This window comes from Poecile atricapillus, chromosome 16 (assembly GCF_030490865.1).
Source record: "Poecile atricapillus isolate bPoeAtr1 chromosome 16, bPoeAtr1.hap1, whole genome shotgun sequence".
In the NCBI taxonomy this organism is placed as follows: Eukaryota; Metazoa; Chordata; class Aves; order Passeriformes; family Paridae; genus Poecile; species Poecile atricapillus.
The window spans coordinates 5,450,160-5,468,412 of NC_081264.1; the positions used below are offsets into that span (position 1 = coordinate 5,450,160).

Below are 18,253 nucleotides of genomic sequence, written 5' to 3' on the forward strand. Positions count from 1 at the left end.
AGTTTAAAGGTAAAAAGTATTTAATTCTTGTCATCTGTCCTCTCTGCTACTTCATGCTTCATGGTATGTAGATCTCAGTCTGATGGGAACTAGAAGTTTTACCCTATTGCATAGTTTAAAATGTTAAGATGCTAGGTTGGGGAAAAAAATAAACCAAATTGGAACCCCAGGAATTCTTTTATCAGGATACAAGTCTTTATTACAAATACCAGTAACTCAGAGAGGTGCTGTATTTGCATTGTACAGTACAGTAATGGGACTGGATGAGGAATGTCTTTAAGGCTTTCCAAATTACATAATTGGGAAAACAGAAACTAAATACCCCCCTTCCTGCATAAACTGGGGTATTTCAAATATCAGTTCTCAGTTCTCATGTCGGTTTTAACAAGAACTTGGAATGTTACACTCAGCAAAGCATTTGTATGCACCAAATGATCCAAACTGAAGACAGGGCTTTGGAGTCTGAATTATCTGCAGAAATCTGCCAGAAAGGCTCACTGAACATCCTCCCTGGCATTTCTGCATCTGTACAGCACCAGATTACAGCTAAACATCAAGTTCTCTGTGGATAATACAGTATATTGTTAATAGTATATCAGCAATACTAACTTACTTCCTCTAAATACACAGGAAGATTTAATAAGCCACTTGATCATATATTATACTCCTAATTTAGATGACTATGTTCATAATTCTCACTGAAGTTCTGTTGCATTTGTGAAATTATGCAGAAATCTTTAAAAATTCATCTTGAAGTTGTCTTCTTTCATAAAGCTCCGTTTCCTTTTTCCTGGCATTTCTTCCATAATTGAGCTTGTGAAATTCCTTTTTGATCTCCAGAAAAGATTTGTTTTTTGTCTCAGGAATTATGAGAAAGATGAAAGCAGCAACAAAGAAGCACTCCAGTAAAAACACCACAAAACAATACTGCTTCAGTCCATTCTGAAAATAAATGTGATTGCAACATATTTCAAGTGCAATAGTAGATTTGAGAAAATAAGCTTTTTGTTTCCATTCAAACTTAACATTGCTGCTCAGATGTTTTTTAAAAGGAGTCATTCAACCTATTCTTTACCTGTAACTTTGTAGAATTTTGGTTTTTAGATAAAAGACTCTGCTGTCAAGTGCTGTGCAATTATTAGGTAGATACTTATTTTAAAAATATGATAAATCATTTAAACAGTCAAATGTCACAATCTAGGGAGAAGTCAACATTTGCTACTCAGCTGTCACATATTTTAAGATTATATAATTGAAGTTTTTCTGAATGTTATTTTTCAATGCTGTACATTAAAAAAAACAAAACTGTCTTACTGAGAAGCAGAGCTCAACCATGAAGAAAGGACAGGCAGATCCAGATATCCTGGTGCATGCTGTTCCTGCAGGTTTTGCTGCCAAGAATATGTACTAACACTAAAACTACAAAGCAGGAGATGAAAGCCTGTCTTGTCCTTCCTAATAATCTGCTTACAGAACTCTCAGTTCAGCAAGTTCTCAGAGATGTGACCCACTGGCCACAGGTACCACCTCAATGTTACTTTGCCATAAAGGCACAAGGCACTATTGAAAAATGTTCTATCTAAATATCAGTATCTGATTAAGTTTTTCTGCTTTTGATGCTTTCTCTGTTTTTTTCATCTGAACATTGCCCTCCAGCGCATACCTTTTACTTTCCATTTATCATGTTATATTGGGGTTTGTGATGTGTTAAAAATACTTTCAAGAGGGACTGAATCTAGTTAAACTTATTTGAGAGGCAGTATGCATCCAGTGTCACTAATATATACAAGTGTATATAATACAATAAAAGCAATGGGATGGAACCTGGGAGCAGATGAAAAGGAAATTGTGCTGTGCGTACTCACCACTATGAAGGGAAAGAGCATCCCAACTGCGAAGAAACTAATCCAGCTCACAGTCCCTGCAATCATGTAGGCAGCAGGACGTGAGGACTGTACAAATAACTCAGCTGTCAGGGTGTTTGTTATGCCACCTGGGGATGGTTCAGAAACAGAACAGAGAATTGTGCTAAATGTCCATTTGAGGTATTTCCAATGCTACAAAATATTGACTTGCTTTTGAATATACAATTACCTGATCTATTATAATTCCTAACAGAACAATTCTGAAGCTACTGCCCTTGCAGGAAGTTTCCTACAGCAACACAGCCCCATTTCAGCAGCACTGATCAGGGAACAGGCCCTTTCTGACAAGTGTAGAACCCCTGTGCTCTGAAGGGCAGAACTAAGCCCTCCCTCACACGTAGCTGCCCCAGAAGCGTGCATGGTAAGCCTCAGATGTGGGCTACAGGATGGCCTCACTTGGGTTCCTTAGCACCACCACAGGCTGCAAAGCCTTCTTGCCTGTGTGATACCCTGGCCCCCCAGACCTTCCACCACTCACACACATTTCTGTGCAATACCTGGGCCCAGCCCAAAGCTCAAGATGAAGGCAAATACACACGTCATGCTCATGTAAGGCACCCAGGAGTACAGCTCCTGAAGCAGAAGAGAGTGAGAAAGTTTAGTTCAGACTTTGATAATACAGTTTTAAAGTCTGACTTAACAGTTACAGTTCCTTTTGTATTTTATTTCAACTAAGACCAGCAGTCTTTCATGACTCTTCTACAGTTAATTTATTTAACAGTTCTGCTTCAGAGAAATTAAATAGTGTTCATTCAGTAATTTTTACTAAATTGTATCATAGAATTACATAATCATAGTGTGGGATGGGCTGGAAGGGACTTTAAAGCTCATCCCATTCCACCCCTGGCCATGGGCAGGGACACTTTCTACTATCCCAAATTGCTCCAAGCTCCATCCAACCTGGCCTTGGACACTTCCAGGGATGGGGCAGCCACAGCTCTCTGGTCAGCCTGTGCCAGGGCCCCCCTACCCTCACAGGGAAGAATTTCTTCCTGATACTTAATCTAACCCTACTCTCAGTTTAAACCCATTCCCCCCTTTCCCTCCTCAGTCACATCCTGTATTTGGAACAAGTCCTTTGCACCTGGTAAGTCAGAGAGAAGGTCAGAACAGTGCACCAGAGCGTCATGAGGAGATAACCCCCAATGATAAGGCATCTTCTTCCCACACAGTCTATCAGCAAACCCTGTGGACAAGATACAATCGTCTGTTAATGTACTGATCTCATTTTTACCAATACTCTTCAAGAAGAATCATTACACTGTACTGGGAGCCTTACACAGGAGAGGGCTGTGACACATTCACAAACTCCAGTGCCCAGTGTCACATACGGGATTTTTTCTGCCAAGATCCCAGCTTGTTCAAAAACGTAAGTTGCGTAGAAATAAATCTACAACAGAAAAAAAAAAAAAGCCCAAAAATAAACAATGAGGTTTTTCTGGTATTTAAAACACTGTCTGGAAATAAAGTCAAGCTCATACTAAACATACAGATTAGTGTATTTTATATTGTGACTTACCAATTTAATATAAGGAGCAATAACAATCTGTTAAATTAATGTCTAAGGAAACATATTGCTATCATAAAAGCCAATAGGATTATTCAATTTACTGAATATTCTTTATATTCTTAAACCAGACACACTGGGACAAGCTGATCCTCTGATTTTCAGAGGAATTTTTTTCAGAGGAAGTATGAAGTCATGCTTTAAAAAAGTTTTCATACCAGAAACGCAGAAATGAGAAAAAAATGAAAGAGAAACACCAAAATAATGCAAGGACATTCTTTCCCACTTATCCCATTTCTCTGAGCTTCTCTATGTGGATCCTTTGTGTTAATAAATGGTTGAAAAACAGGTAGAAATGAAATAATTCTTTAAGCTGCTTGTTCACATAAACTCTTACAGCATTAATGCCACTGAGCTGTTGGCCCATTGTCATCACAATGACAGTGATGAGCTGCCACCTCACACCACGGTCAGTGAATAATTGCCAGGGCTTCTTGGGTTTCTCCCCATCTAAGGCAAAACATTCCCGCTGGATATCTTCCATCTCCCTTCGATACTCTGAGGAGCCATGAAATCGTTTCAAAGCTACAAATAGAAAAAAATAATTTACATTTACCTATGAACCACAACTCCTAGCAAATCATCTCTTTCCATAATGACTGGCTTTTGCTGGGATATGAAAAATTTGCTTTGTGACTTGTTTGTTCCTTGCTGGTTTTTCAACATTTTTTGCTGTGATAGATTTGTAGAATTCTGTGGCATTTCTTTGCTTCTTTTTAGAGGATTATCTGACCTTGAAATACTCACCAAAATATTTTGTATCTGAATGTCAGACCTTCAAACAGTCTTTTCCTTAAAGGACATTCTTACAGTTTGAAGTGTTTTGCTTAAATTCTAGGCAGATATTGAGTTCTTTGTTATGGCTCTGACTTTAATGTTGCCAGTGGGATGCAGTTAGTGAGCTGGAGCAAAGACAGACAATCCTTCTCCTAAGGCAAATATAATCAGAAGTCACTTGGATCCCAGACTAAAATCTTTACAAACAGTCTAAAAGAGTATACAGCATCAGTTTCTTTAAAATCTTCATGATTAAATATATCTCAAGTGACAATTTGTCTTCTTAAGGTGAACAGTAGGAGTTCTGATGATCCTGATAATCACTTTCCACTACGAGTAATCAGCTTGAAGCTCCAGTCAATGCACTTGTATTTGAAACAAGATAAAAAAGTTTTGTTCATAACCCATTATAAGCTCCTCAGTTCCACAATCCCTTCTTCCATATAAGATCACTGGATGAAAAACATGGGCCAAAAAGCACTAGATGATACAACTGTGCTGTGTGAAAAAGATGAAAGGACAATCTGGAACCCAATATATCCATTGTACCCTTGTGGAGAACAGAAAGTATAGACACTGGATATTACCTTTGGCACAGCTCAGCTCATCACCTCTGTCAATAAGAAGATACCTGGGACTTTCAGGAAACCATGGAAGGAATAAAAGTTGGGCTAATGCTGGAATACAGCTGCTGGATAGCAACAGAGGCCAATGCTTTTCTCCACCTAATAATTCTCTGTGAGAAGTGTGGAAAAAGAAGGCAAAGAAACACAATAATTAGCTATTGGTTACTATTTAGTGCAGTCTATGCTCTTGGATCTTCTAAGTTCCAGCTGGATGAAGGCCTGAGCAATTTCCTCTGATCATACAGGAAACAAAAGCAGTGGTAGTGCTGTGAAACAGAAATATGAGTCCTTTGCTCTCGAGTCCTGTCTTGCCAACACCCACTGTCTCCAGCAAGAAATTGGCAGAAAACTTGAACTCAGCTCAAATGTGGCTGCTCTACTGATGCTGTTCTGCTGACACATCTAAAATGACACTACCCTGAAGAGACAGCACTGATGGCTGGCAGTAGGAATGACTCAAGCAGGATTTTCTTCTCCCAGGGGGACCTTGTGTGAATTCTAATGCTACAATGGCACCAAGGAATGTTCTGCAAGCAGTTGTAGGAAATTGGAATTCTTTACATAGGAGTAACACTAAACAAGAGAGAAAACAAAAAAAAAAAAATAAAAGCTTTTCTTACCTCAAACCAATTATTTGACCTGTCAGAATTCCCCCAGTCAGAAAGATGGAAGTCCCCATGGCCAAGCCACCTCTTAAGTGCTTTGGGGCAAACTCCCCAATATAAAGAGGCTGCACACAGAGCCCAACACCTGAAATTAAATGGAAAAGACATTTTCCTATCAATAGAAGTTGCTTTGCAAAGAGTTACTAAACCAAAACACATACAAAATGGGACTTAATTAATTGCCTATTCATTTGGCTGCCTTCAGATTCCAAGCTAAACTACAGAACATTTTCATCATAAACATGTATCATAAAACTTAAAGGATCAGAAGTAACAATAATTGATCATTTGCCAGAGTTTATTGATAGTAGGAATAAGAAATCATTCACCTGAATTTATGCCAATCAAAAACCTTCCAGCAATCAGTAACTCAAACAATCCTGTAGGGAAACTGATCCCCATTAAAATGGAGGCTAGAATTGCTATAACATTATTCATCAAAAGAGCTCCTTTCCTAAAGAGGAGGAACAAAATAATAATAGTAATAATACTACTACTAATAATAATAATACAGAACAAACTGACTAAAACAAACAAAAAAACCCCAAAACTGAAAACAACCCACCCCAACCAGACATTAAGGAAACCTGTAACAATGTGGGTTTTTGAACAGTTTTCCTTTCTGATAATGTAGGGGGGGAAATGGACTTTATACTGAAGAAACATGCTATTCCCTGGAAACCCTGATATCTGATGCAACTGCTTATGTTTTTAAAAATGTCTAAACATAAGAATCATGCACAAATATGACAGAAATGCCTGATAAAGTAGGGGTGAGGTTTCTTTATTTAGGCAAATGAAGTACAACAGATGAAGCAGCATCTCCTTACTGGCACAAGGCCTGTAAAAGTGTCAGGGGGAACTCATGCTTCCAACACGCTCTGTGCGCATTCTCCTACTCAGATTTCAGTAAATGTAATGCAAACACTATGTAAAAGGTCATAATTCAGGGCTCATCCTTGAAAGTCACATTGGAATAAACGGTAACATTTTACTAGAAAACTCAGTTTTAAAGTGAAAAAACACGTATAGGTACCCAAGGTACTCTTTTCTCCCACTCTTTCTCCATTTATTTACTTTCTATTCCAGTGGGAAGGTAGGAAAAAAGCAAACATGCTTTCATATGGCTGCTGCTGCAACTGACCTGCCCAGCCGTATCGCCATGCTGCCTCCAATCAGGGCTCCACACAGGCCTCCAAGGGAAAAGATAGAAGCAATGACAGACCAAAGAAAAGTCAGCAAATCTGGATTTAGTTCCTTGTGATAACGACTACTCCAGGTTTCGTTTAAGAACTTGTGTATATGCTGCAGTAGAAAAGAGTGATGAATGTGTAGCATTTTATACAGCCCGACACATAGCACTACAAATAACTTGCACCCCAATCCTGAAAATCTATTCTGGGAGTTAATTCTAAGAGATATCATCTGACTGGCAGAATCTTCCTTGACCACAAGGAAGATCTTGTGTTTGCTACTCCTCACACACGCCAAAAGCTGCTGAGCAGCTCTGCTTTGTGCCTGCCTCAGGTGCTGCAGCAAAGGAGAAACACAACCCTGACATGCACTGCCACGAGAGAGCTCTGAGGTCCTTCTGAACAAGGAGGGGAACAGGGTGAATGGTTTGCCCTACTATTTTTAGGAACATCTCAGAGCACTGAGGCCTTGCAACCTAAAAAATTTTGCAGTCAGGGGACTCATTCTGACACTGATCTAAATCTCCCTGCCTTAGTGTAATCCAAAGAGTCATAGTAAAATCCCTTTTTCAACTTTAATAATACTCCACCTTTCTTACAGTATTAATGTGTCAGAACTTTTAAGCTGTTATTCCACATGCTTGGTTTTCTAATATTTGCCTTTAGAAACTCTTGAACTGGCATGTATCTGTAATCAGAAGCTCCTGTTCTTTGCCTGCAAACAAAGACTACAGAAGGACAAACTTCTTGGACTCTCCCTGACATGTTCTTTCACAAACAGCTTCTTTCAAACTTTGTAAAAAGCATACAACATTGAAGCAAATTCAGTCTTCACAATTTCCCAAGAAAATAAATCAGCTTTGTAGCAAAAACTGATACCCATCACTTTCACAAGATCATTTGCTCAGCTCTTTGAGTCATCCACAAAATATGCAGAATCCTGGGGACCACAGCAAAGAACACTCAAGTAACAAGTGAAAACACATACAAGTTACTCAGTCACTACAGATGCAACTGTTTAATTCCCTAAAATCTTTTTCAGTAATCTGCCTTGTGATGGATACCTGCAAATAGTAACTATCACTTCTTCCCTGTTATCCAGTGATAGAAAGAATGGGAATGGCTCAAAGCTGTCAGGGGAGGTTTAAACTTGACTTTTGGAGAAACAGTGGTGATATCCTACAGAAAGGGTGGTCAAACAGAAGAACAGGCTTCATAGACAAGTGGTCAATGCTCCAAGGGCATTTGGACAATGCTGTTAGTAACATGCTTTAACTTTTGGTCAGCCCTGAAGTGATCAGGTAGTTGGACTAGATGGTCATTGTAGGTCCCTTCCAACTGAAAGTGTTCTGGTCTATTCTACCGTTAGTGTTACCCTTAGTAACTGAAAAATATGTTACTTATTCTGTTAATCCTTCTAATAATAAAGGTATTTATGGGCCTATTTGGCACTTTTGTCTGACACAGAATACCTCTGCTGGGAGGTACTCACAAACAAATGCACATAAAACCACATGGGAAATTAACAAGATTCCTTCATATGAGAGGAAGACTGCTTCTGTTCCCACTGCAATCACAGCAAAATCATGTTTGACCTCTTGGCTGAATTAATAGAGGAGACAGTCCAGTGAACAAAAGATGAGCTTTTACCTGCGTGGGTGCATTGATAATAGAGACATTATACCCGTACTGAAAGGTCCCTCCAATTCCAACAGCACAAACAGCCAGGAACAACGTCCAGCTGGGGAGCTGGGGAACAAAAGAAAGTCATTGGCATGAAAAGAGAGGACCTTGAGCCCACACACATGTAATATCTAAAAGAAAATTACGGTGAAATACATCATTTATTTAGTTTGGAGCAGTGAAAGTATTTGTTTAAAAAAATGCCTGAACTCCAGAACACTTCCAGCAGAAGCATTTCAGGCTGGCTTTGGCCCTGATTATTAACAGTCCTTAGAAATACCACAACTACAGGTCTCCAGATTAAGTGTAGGCAACAAAACGTTTACAGCTGTTATTAGAAACTGAGTAAATGCTTTTTGCATAAGCCACACTGCTCACAGTGTCTGTTTTTAATGAAAGAATGCTAATCCAGTTTATGTTTGGTGTTTAGAGAAACAATGACTCGGTATAAGAATTAACCAAAGCTCAATTTCTGTGAGCCACGTTTTAACCAAGATGTGAGAAGTAACATTATTTTATTTTCCTTTAAACAATATTTTACGTCCCTAAAATGATTACTTGATGTCTGCAAGTTGGTAGCTGCAAAGCCTTAATAATTTGTTCACTGGCAATAATATTAAATTCAAAGTTTATTGGCATATTGGCACCTATTTTTTTAATTTTCCAATATCTGTGACCTAGTTATATTCTCAAATTAGTATTTACAAACTAAAATTCATAGAGTCACAGATTCACAGGTTTTAAGGTCAACAAAACTAGGACTGTGATGCATTCAAATTTCAAGAATCTAACTAGTCATAAAAAATACTTTGGATGAGGCCCCCTGGCCAGAGATCACCAGAGATTTGTACAGTGTTTGATATTCTCATGCAGTGCTCTCTGAGTTTATTTTTTACTGAATATGATCATACTAGAAATACAGTTCAAATGCCTAGCAAACCTTTCATTTTAAATTAGGTCCTAATTTCATCTCATAGTATCTTACTGACTAACTTCTGCTCGACACAACAAGGTCTCCTATATTAAAGGCACCTCTGATCTGATTAGCGATCTAATTTCTCTTTCCTTCATATATAAAGGCTGTACATATTTCTTTTAATAAACTTGTACTCCCTGAGTTTCTCATTGTAAGGTATGTAGACTAACTAATTCTTCATCATTCTCATTCTTGGTCCAGTTCCCAGAAATGCTGATTTATTCCAGAGACTGTACTGTATTCTGAAAGAGCTGTGTCCTTCCTAAAGATAATTCATCAAAACTTCCTTCCTTTGTTCAGGACTGAAATTTGCAAGTTGAAATTGATCATATTAAAGTAAAATCCCACTAACATTTCCTTACGGTTTCCAAGAATAAAAAGTGTTTCTCTGAATTTCAACCAAAGCAATGAATCAAGAGTAATAAGGGTTGAAGTGAGTATGTCAGGAAAAAATAAAACTTGATGTGGTAAATACTGGCACTGCACACTCAGACCCTTATATTAACAAAGTACTGTAAAGCTATTTTGTGTGTCTTATGGGTACAACCTGGAATCTAGAAGGGACAGAAGAGAAACAAACAACCCAAAATAATGAATATACATCATATAACTTGGGTTTTGTTATGACAGATCTTTTGCTCTTCCTGCTCAAATCATCTGGGCTCGTGACACTGGCATGCTATCTCACATTGGAGTTTGGAGAGAACACAGATAACAGCCTCGTGTTCTGTCAGCTACTGAACTCCTGACAGTTTATAAGGGCGTTCACCTCATCTCAAAAACATGACACAAACAAAATTCAATACGTATTGAACGTAAAACACGAGAATCAGAGAGCTGCTTTTAAAACTTCCACATTTTAACACAGACAGGTGTCCAAGGAAAACACAAAACTTTGTGAGTCTAATCACTTATGATACTTCTATTTTAAAGCTAACATGAAATACCCACACATTTCACAGCTGTACATCATTGCTAAAAGTACAAACTCCCTGCAGGATCCACCTTCGGAGGCCAGGATGGTTCTGCTTACCTTGCAGGGCGAGCTAGACCCTCTGAGCAGGGGCTGGTGCTCCATTCTGAGCATGGGCTGAATTAGATTTCCTTTGCAAAATTTAATAAACTACGTTACATGAAAAAAAAATAAAATTGCCAAATAATTTAATTTACTAACGTGCTAATACATAGCTTTGCTTTTTATGTTGTTGTTGTTTTGTTTGTTTTGGGTGTTTTTTTTTCCCCGCCCATTGGGACTCTCCTCAACGGTTCAGAACTTTTTTGTGACAGAGATGTCCAACTTCGACAAAGCCTCACAACAGCCTCAGGGAGCTTTTCCCACCTCTTACACTGTGTACATGCACTGTCCTTCTCTAACTCCGCGCAGAACCCGCAGCCTCCCGCAACTAAAGACAAAGACGGGGGGGTTACCGTGTGCCTGGGCGCCATCCCTCCCTCCTGCCTCCCGGAGCTCAGCTCCGCTCGCCACCTCCCCGAGCCCGCCTGAGCTTCTCAGCTGACCGGGATTTGGCTGCCGGACCGTGCCCGCCCCGCTGCGGGGATTAGGCAGGGCCACGGGCACCAGAAGGGGCTGTCCCGCCTCTCCTCAGGGATTCCGCGCCCCCCTCACGGCCACGGTGGGGGCCCCGCGCTCAGACTGCGCCTCCCACAGCACCCGGGACTACAACTCCCACAGGTCCCACAGCACCCGGGACTACAACTCCCACAGGTCCCCAGTGCCCGGGACTACAACTCCCAACAGTGCCCGCGGGTCCTTATCCGATCGCGGCGAAAGGCCTGGAAGGAGCCGGGCTGTAACGGCGGCCGCAGCTGCGGGCCCGGCTCGGCCCGAGTGAGCGCTGCGGCCGGAGCGGTTTCGTGCGGGGCTCCTGCGGGAGCGCCTCGGGCAAGGCCGGCGCGTTGCACAGCGCGGATTGCGGCGTTGATGTGCGCTCTCTCCCCCGCAGCAGGAAATGGCAGCGCTAGGCAGATCCTGCCAGGGCATCCCGGCGGGCCCGGCCGTCGAGCTCCCCACAGCGCCGGCCGCTGCAGCGGACCGCCACGGCCCGCAGCCCTTAGCCGGCGGCCACGGCCGCCTGCAGCCACCCGGGATGGTCATGACAGGGATCGGAAACGACGGCGTCGGTGGATCCTCCGGCCTCTGTCTGCAGAGCAGCTTCGACCTGGCCTCTCTGGCCGCGCTCGGGTGCCACAGCGAGGGGCTGACGGTGGCCCCGGTGAGCTCCTTCACCAGAAGCCGCAGCCAGTAAGTGCCAAACCCGTTCCCGCAGGGCCGAGCCCAGAGCGCCGGCAGTGGGAAACTGCGTCCGATGCTTTGCGAGGCGGCTGGGATCTGTTTCCCTGTTAGCAATGTTGCACTAGTAGGAGGTTAGAATTGTATTGTGGTCGGCTAAAGACCACCCTGGCTGGTGGGGGATGAAGGAGCCTTTTAAAAGGCAAGAAAGTGTACCAGCGTTTTTGGGTACGTTCAGACTCATTTATTTTTTTTAGTATTTTTTCAGTATGTCCCGGTGATACAGGGTATTAAGAGATTCAAGCTGGGTAATGTGTTGCTTCTTGAAGCATTTGAGTTTTAGCAAAAATTGGTCTTGCCCCTTGTGGAATAATAAATAATGTAAAGGAGAAGACATTAGCATGGAATTCTGTTCAGAGAAGTGAGCAATTACAGGTGCCTTTGACTTCCTTTGGAAAAAAGTGGTCATTTTATTCCCTTCACAGCTGGTGACATACTGTGACTGTTGATCTCAGTAAAATTTTAAAAGGGAGAAAAACATTGCTTGAAAATATCAGTGTAACCAGAAGATATGATTTGAAGCTAAGTAACCCTTTTTCTTTTGTAGTGTCTCTGTGCGATGTGGAAAGAAGCATAAGCTAGAAGAAGAGGCAGAAGGGTAAATTAATTTGTCTTCTATAGCCTGAAAAATCTTGATTTGCTTTTTGTTTTGTGAAAAATTTGAGCACATCTCACCTACAATACAAACAGGAAGGAAATCTATCATTGTTTCTATTTGGAACTCTTCCCTTGAATTGCACATGAGCCCAAATCCATTTCTATTACCTAATTAATTGTGTGGCACTGATTTTCCTGAATAGGTATTCACATTTTACTAAGAGCAATGTGAATTTATTTTCTTTGTTGAGGTTGCATTGCCATAGTGTGTCTATGCTGCTGAAATGCACATTCTATAATATTTGTTCCTGTAGAATGCCACATTTCTTTTTTGACAATTGTAAATTCACTTTGTTTCCTAGCTGTCCTGTGCGGAAGAAGAGACTGACAGGAGCCAAAAATTGCCCTTTGAATCCCAACACTGAAGAATGGATTCTCTGTGCAGGTCAGCAGGCAGCTGGGGAGGTAGCAAGTCAGTATGGTGGCAGCGGTCCTGAAACTGCCATGTTAGAAATTCCCTGTGAAGAAATGGATCAGACAATGGGGGAACAGCAATGCGAGGTTGCTCGCAGGAAACTTCAGGAAATTGAGGACAGGTAAATGCAGGGATTGAGTAGCCTGGCTTTGCTGAGCTTTCCCTTTTTTGGTGGGCATTCAGGGGTAAATCTAGCACTTAGCAGTGTGATAACACTGCTGTAAGTCTGAGGTGAACCTTCTGTTCAAATTATTTCATTTTAGGCTACCTGTGGTTCTGTGAGTCTTCAGACTGATCTGAAATTGAGAGTGCTAGAGCAGGAGATGCTGAGTAAATAACACCCTGCTCACAATCATTATGCAGCTTCAATATACCATAATGGGGTTTAATGCTCTTCTGTGAGTATCCAGAGCTCAAATTATAACATTCACCTCCTCTGGCTTGAGCTCAGCTTTTTTCAACCAGCTGCAGCTTGATCTGTAATATACTTAAAATAGATGTGAATTTGTCAATGTAGAGAGTAGTATGAACCAGAGAGGTCTCTCTGCACATATGCAGTAAGGCTGAGATTCATCTTGCTGATGGTGTGATGTGGGGTAATGGGGTGGCTATAGACAGTCTGCTATAGTAATTTAATAAATTTACTGTGTATTCTGGCCCTTGAAAGATTTCTGGGAATGGCATGTGTATGTATCAGTTGATTGCAGTTGAGCTGGTATTCCAAAATATCTAAAATGACCACTGCAGATGGTTAGAAAAGCCAAGTTACAGAAATTTTAAAACAAGATTTTTTTGTAGATTACTCCATAGATGATGCATAAGGAGAAGCAAGGTACTGTTAGACTGTTATTTTTTTTCATGGGTAAATCAGAGTAGTGAAATATGTCTCTATTATGTGTCTGTCTGCTTTGGTCCTCCTGGAGGATTGTTCCCTATTCTTCCCAGCTACACTGCTAAATTTTCTATAAAAGGTTTACCAAAAACAAAGGAGATGTTTCCATTTATTCTAAACACTTCAACAATTTCTGCTGATTTAATCTCAGAAACTGGCACAACATTGTGAAAAGTGCAGCACTGTTTTCAGTACCTTTGCAATAATTCTCAAAGTCCAGTTGTGGGGAACTGAGCAGGTGAAGCAGCTGCATAGCTGAGACTCACCTGTGTAATGTGACTGAATCATACAGTTTTCCTTGGAGGGAATTTGTTTCTTTTCTCTCAGTGTATGTCTGCACTGACACTGCTGGGGTAACACAGGGGTAACAGAGCTAGCTCAGGTACCAGAAGTGGCATTGCTGCTCGAGTGGCGTCTGTGATGAATCCTTCTCAGGGTATTTTGGCCCAAGAGAGACTCGTGTTAACATGGCCCTGCTGCTTCTGGTACCCAGCCTAGGTCAGAGATCTGCACAGAGCAGAGCACGTAGATGTGACTGTAGTCTGCAGTGGATGTTCCTGATAACAGTATGCTCAATAGTGTTTATCTCCCTCTTCCCCCTCCATTCCTAGGATAATTGATGAAGATGAGGAAGTTCATGCTGATGGAAATGTTAGCAATCTGCCCACTCTTATCCTGTCAGATACCCTTAAGAAAGGGATGAAGAGGGATTTTGGTGAAGTCCTGACAAAGAAAATAATAGAATCTATGTAAGTTCTGGAGGAAATCATGGTGTTATGTAGCTAACACATGCAAATGAAAAGAGAGACCTCGTTTCATGTTTATGGAGATGTCCTTGATTACTGCATGATGCAGCCAACATTGTATAACATCTGGTTAAAAATAGGAAAAACTGTCCTAATGTAAAAAAGAAATAAGTGTAACTGTAGTGGTCATCAAGTATCTGTTTTGTACTCCTCATTTCTACAGAGTGAAATTTGTTGAGTGAACCAGTGTAAGTTTTGGTTTAATGTATATGAATTTTCAAAATGAGAAGATCCTGAAGTGTGACCAAGTGGTCAAGTTTGGTGCAAAAAAGAGAGGAAATACAGGGTTAGAACTAGAAATAATGAAACTAGTTAGGGAACAGGAAATTTAATAGGGGGGAAAAAAGGTATATATTTTCTGGAATATAGTCCCAGGCTAGCTCAAAGGATGAAGATACAGGTCTTCTGCATTTAATAGCTGTTTTTGGAGAACTTAAATTTTACTGAAACTCCATCCCTTCTAGGAGCCGTCCTTCTATGGAGCTGGTGCTTTGGAAACCTCTTCCTGAATTTATGACAGATAAACTGAAGTCTGTTTCTGTTAAGAACTTCAAGCAGCAGAGTACAGAAGGGTGTCAAGCTAAGCAGCCAACACCAGGAGCTCCTTTTGACCCACAGACTGAAACGTTCCCTGGATCACAACAGACTGCCATGTCTCCAGATCCATATGCTAGTTTGGGAATATCTGGGTGTGCAGAAGAAGAAATGGAGTTGTAGATGGCAGATTTTAGACTGGAAGTGGTGAGCTTCTGATGCTTATTGTTGGTGGTTTTTTTGATTTTTTTTTTTCTGGTTTGATGTGTGAATCTGAAGTTATATTATTTGTTTTTTGTTTTCTTACTAACAGTCATAAGCACACCACAATCATAGGGTGGCCAGGAAACACATTAAGATTTCTGTGTTTCAATCTGTTAAAAATTCTTACTTTTACTGAAAAGGTAATTCAGAGGCCTTTGAAAACAGGGAAGTAGCTTTTCATCTTGCTTAATGGTGAAATATCCTCTTAATTGCCCTTGGTAAAGTATAAAATCCAAATATTGAATGTAACTGTGGCTTAAGCCACAACTTTCTCTTACTGAGCCATTGAAACTGGTGCACATACTATGCTTGGCCATTTGGTTTAATTTGAATTACAAAATGTAAAGAAATACCTTCAAATCTAGTCATGGATAGAAGAAGAATCCCTCTGCCAATACAGCTTTTCACACCATCCTATCTGTTTGGACTTGATGTAAACCCAGATGTAGAAATTATACAATCCATAGGGTGGTAGGGGAGGAATATCACAGCTGAGCTGAAGTCTTTTGCTTGGTAGAAAGTAAAGCTAGTACTTATGACTTGCAGGATACCTGCTAACTTCTGTCATCTTTGGTTCACTGGCTTCTAAATTTTATTTGTGGGTTTTTATGTCCCCCTCCCCAGACAGTTCAAAGTTTGGAAAAAAGTGGTTCTCAGCAAAGAGGTTCACATTTTACATTGTGCTGAGATCCTTTGTATGCATGGAGTTGGAAGGTCAGCTGAAGACAGTGTAACTTATGATTAAATGAATGGCATCCATTAATTTGGATAAACACGATAAATAAATAACAGGGAGCTGCTTGCTGCCATAGGAGAGTCAGATGCTGGATAATTGTCTGTACCCAAGTCCCAGCCTTTGGTATGAAGTAAAGAAGATGCCTGTCTTTTTCCTGAGAGAATCTAGACATAGAATTTAAGCTACAGTATGTGCCAATAACACAGCATAATATTGTTGATACAGATGTATGCCAAAAGCATTTTCTACCCTGTGCAGGTTGCCAAGGAAAGGAGTCCACAATGAGCTACTGCTTGTACCTTTTCTCAATGCACAGCAGATCCTTATGCTTATGCTTTAACTTGTTTAAAGGTTTTATCTTTTGTTTGTAAGTCCTTGAGCTTTCTCAGAGATACCTGAATTGAGGCTTTTCATAAGAAATCCCTTTCCAAGTAATAGGTTCTGCTCAGAGCCCTATGTCCAAATCTGGTTTTGACGTCTTGCTAACATAAAGGAGCAAGTAGATAGTAACACAGCTGCTCACATAGTGAATCTACTCTTGCTCTGCACAGCTAAGAGATAATCCTTGTTATCATATTCTTTACTGTTGAATAACCCATAGCTGAAAGTTTAAAATCAAGCTTCTCTTTTTGCAGTCGTCCTTTATTTTGATTGTTCAAGAGGTACCTGTTTGTTAAACCCTGTTTATCTTGCTGCTTTTGTTGAAGGTTGTCTGAAATTTTCTGTCTCTTGATAAAACATTTCAAAGCTTCACTAAAAACACTCCAGCATTTCATTAGGTATTACTTTGGAAATGAGTATACACCTGTACCATTCTGGAAGGTTTATTAAGTTGAAGAACATGTGCAGCCTATCTTGCTGTAATGCCTAATTTCATTTCAGGGTCCGCCATAAATCTCTTGCATGAACTGTAAAATTTCTTACATATTATTAAGCTGCTGAAAGTGTTTAAATCCTACAGCCTTTGACGTGCTCCAGTGCTTGAGTAGAATGTAAAGCAGTGCAGTTTGGAGAAGGCTGTAGTCACTGCAGGTAGAAAATGTGGTGCCTCCAATTAAATAACTGGTTTTCAGCTTGCTGGATTATAGCATTTTAGGTGAGAGCTCTGGAATCCTAAATAAACTGAAAAGAAAGCATGAAAATTTCAAAAATGTGATGAGACCATCTCAGCAACAGTAAAGTTGCAACTGAAGATGTAAAAAAACTATAGGAGGCCTAAATGCATCAAATAATGCAGTTGCTTTCCTCTTAAAAACACCAAATTGCTTATCAGATTTGCAGAATAAGAAATTGTAGATGGCTTTTAAGCATACTTTTTTTTTCCTGCTAGGTTTGTACCAAAGGTTGACTTTCAGAGGTTTCTTTCCTCTTAATTCAATGCCAATAGGGCATCACTGAGCTGTTACCTGCCATCTAAAACATAGTGGTGCACTCTTGACAAAGACTAGGAGTAAAGAAAAAATTGTCTAAGAATTTAGCTTTGACAAAGAACATTTGCTTTCATTTTTTCACAATTAATTTCTGCCCTTGTGATAGGAGACAGTGAGGTTGTGTTGCTTGAATTGAGCAGAGTGGGTGAGAGTGGGAACCAAGTGACAGGAGAACTTAGCAAGCTCCTTGCTACAGCAATCACTTGGGAGAGGGTGACTGGATGAAAGATCAAGCTGTGGGCATTTACAGACTTCTGTATTTGTGAGTTTAATTTGTTGTTGTCTTCGTTAAAAGACTTTTATTAATGCTGTTCACAAACAGGATGGCAAATGCGATGCAGTATTAGGAAAAACCTTATTTTGAGATATGGAAGATCTGATTCTGGTCTGTCTTCTCGTGGGACCAAATCACCCTTTGTATGTCAGTTTTCAATAAATTTTCTAAAATATTTTTTAGATGACTGTTTCATTCCTGCTAAGAGTGAAAAAACCTTGGGAGCCTATGTGCAGTCCTCGAGCTGGACAGTGAAGCACTCTTCTGACTTAAGATTTAAACTTAACTATGCTATGTCAAAGGCATGCCCCTTTTTTTCCTCTACAGTATTCAACAGGACAAGGGAAGGCAACAGCAAGGTAAAATAAAACAACCCTTCCTGGCAGCTTCAGTTTTAAGTCTGTCATGATCCCCAAGCCTCTGACAAAGCAATAGGAGTGCCAACAGCTATTGCTATAGTTTGTGTGTTCAGATATTTCATTTTACTTCAGAATAAAACTATTCAGAACTAAGCAAGCTAAG

The 18,253-nt window shown here is 40.4% G+C and overlaps 2 protein-coding genes across 12 annotated transcripts; one reads left to right on the top strand and one right to left on the bottom strand.

Moving 5' to 3' along the window:
• Positions 1-179: 179 nt before the first annotated feature.
• On the bottom strand, positions 180-11,061 carry LOC131585589 (solute carrier family 2, facilitated glucose transporter member 11-like). 10 transcript variants are annotated; one of them, XM_058851874.1, is made up of 13 exons: positions 10,841-11,061; positions 10,446-10,516; positions 8,404-8,502; positions 6,705-6,865; positions 5,890-6,014; positions 5,516-5,645; positions 4,857-5,005; positions 3,830-4,017; positions 3,205-3,315; positions 3,010-3,111; positions 2,423-2,498; positions 1,866-1,993; positions 180-942 (listed from the first exon to the last, which is right to left on the bottom strand). In XM_058851874.1, the coding sequence occupies exons 2-13, from the start codon at positions 10,497-10,499 to the stop codon at positions 724-726; spliced, it is 1,542 nt and encodes a 513-aa protein (XP_058707857.1). In that variant the 5' UTR covers positions 10,500-10,516; positions 10,841-11,061; the 3' UTR covers positions 180-723. The 10 variants fall into 10 exon arrangements, with proteins under 10 accessions (XP_058707857.1, XP_058707856.1, XP_058707863.1 ...); XM_058851873.1 differs by having other exon boundaries at positions 10,446-10,535; XM_058851880.1 differs by lacking the exon at positions 10,841-11,061 and adding an exon at positions 8,246-8,320 and having other exon boundaries at positions 10,446-10,461.
• A 137-nt stretch (positions 11,062-11,198) lies between these two features.
• Positions 11,199-17,906, top strand: CCDC117 (coiled-coil domain containing 117). 2 transcript variants are annotated; one of them, XM_058851884.1, is made up of 5 exons: positions 11,200-11,675; positions 12,271-12,321; positions 12,683-12,916; positions 14,299-14,436; positions 14,958-17,906. In XM_058851884.1, the coding sequence occupies exons 1-5, from the start codon at positions 11,383-11,385 to the stop codon at positions 15,208-15,210; spliced, it is 969 nt and encodes a 322-aa protein (XP_058707867.1). In that variant the 5' UTR covers positions 11,200-11,382; the 3' UTR covers positions 15,211-17,906. The 2 variants fall into 2 exon arrangements, with proteins under 2 accessions (XP_058707868.1, XP_058707867.1); XM_058851885.1 differs by lacking the exon at positions 14,299-14,436 and having other exon boundaries at positions 11,199-11,675.
• The last annotated feature ends 347 nt before the right edge of the window (positions 17,907-18,253 follow it).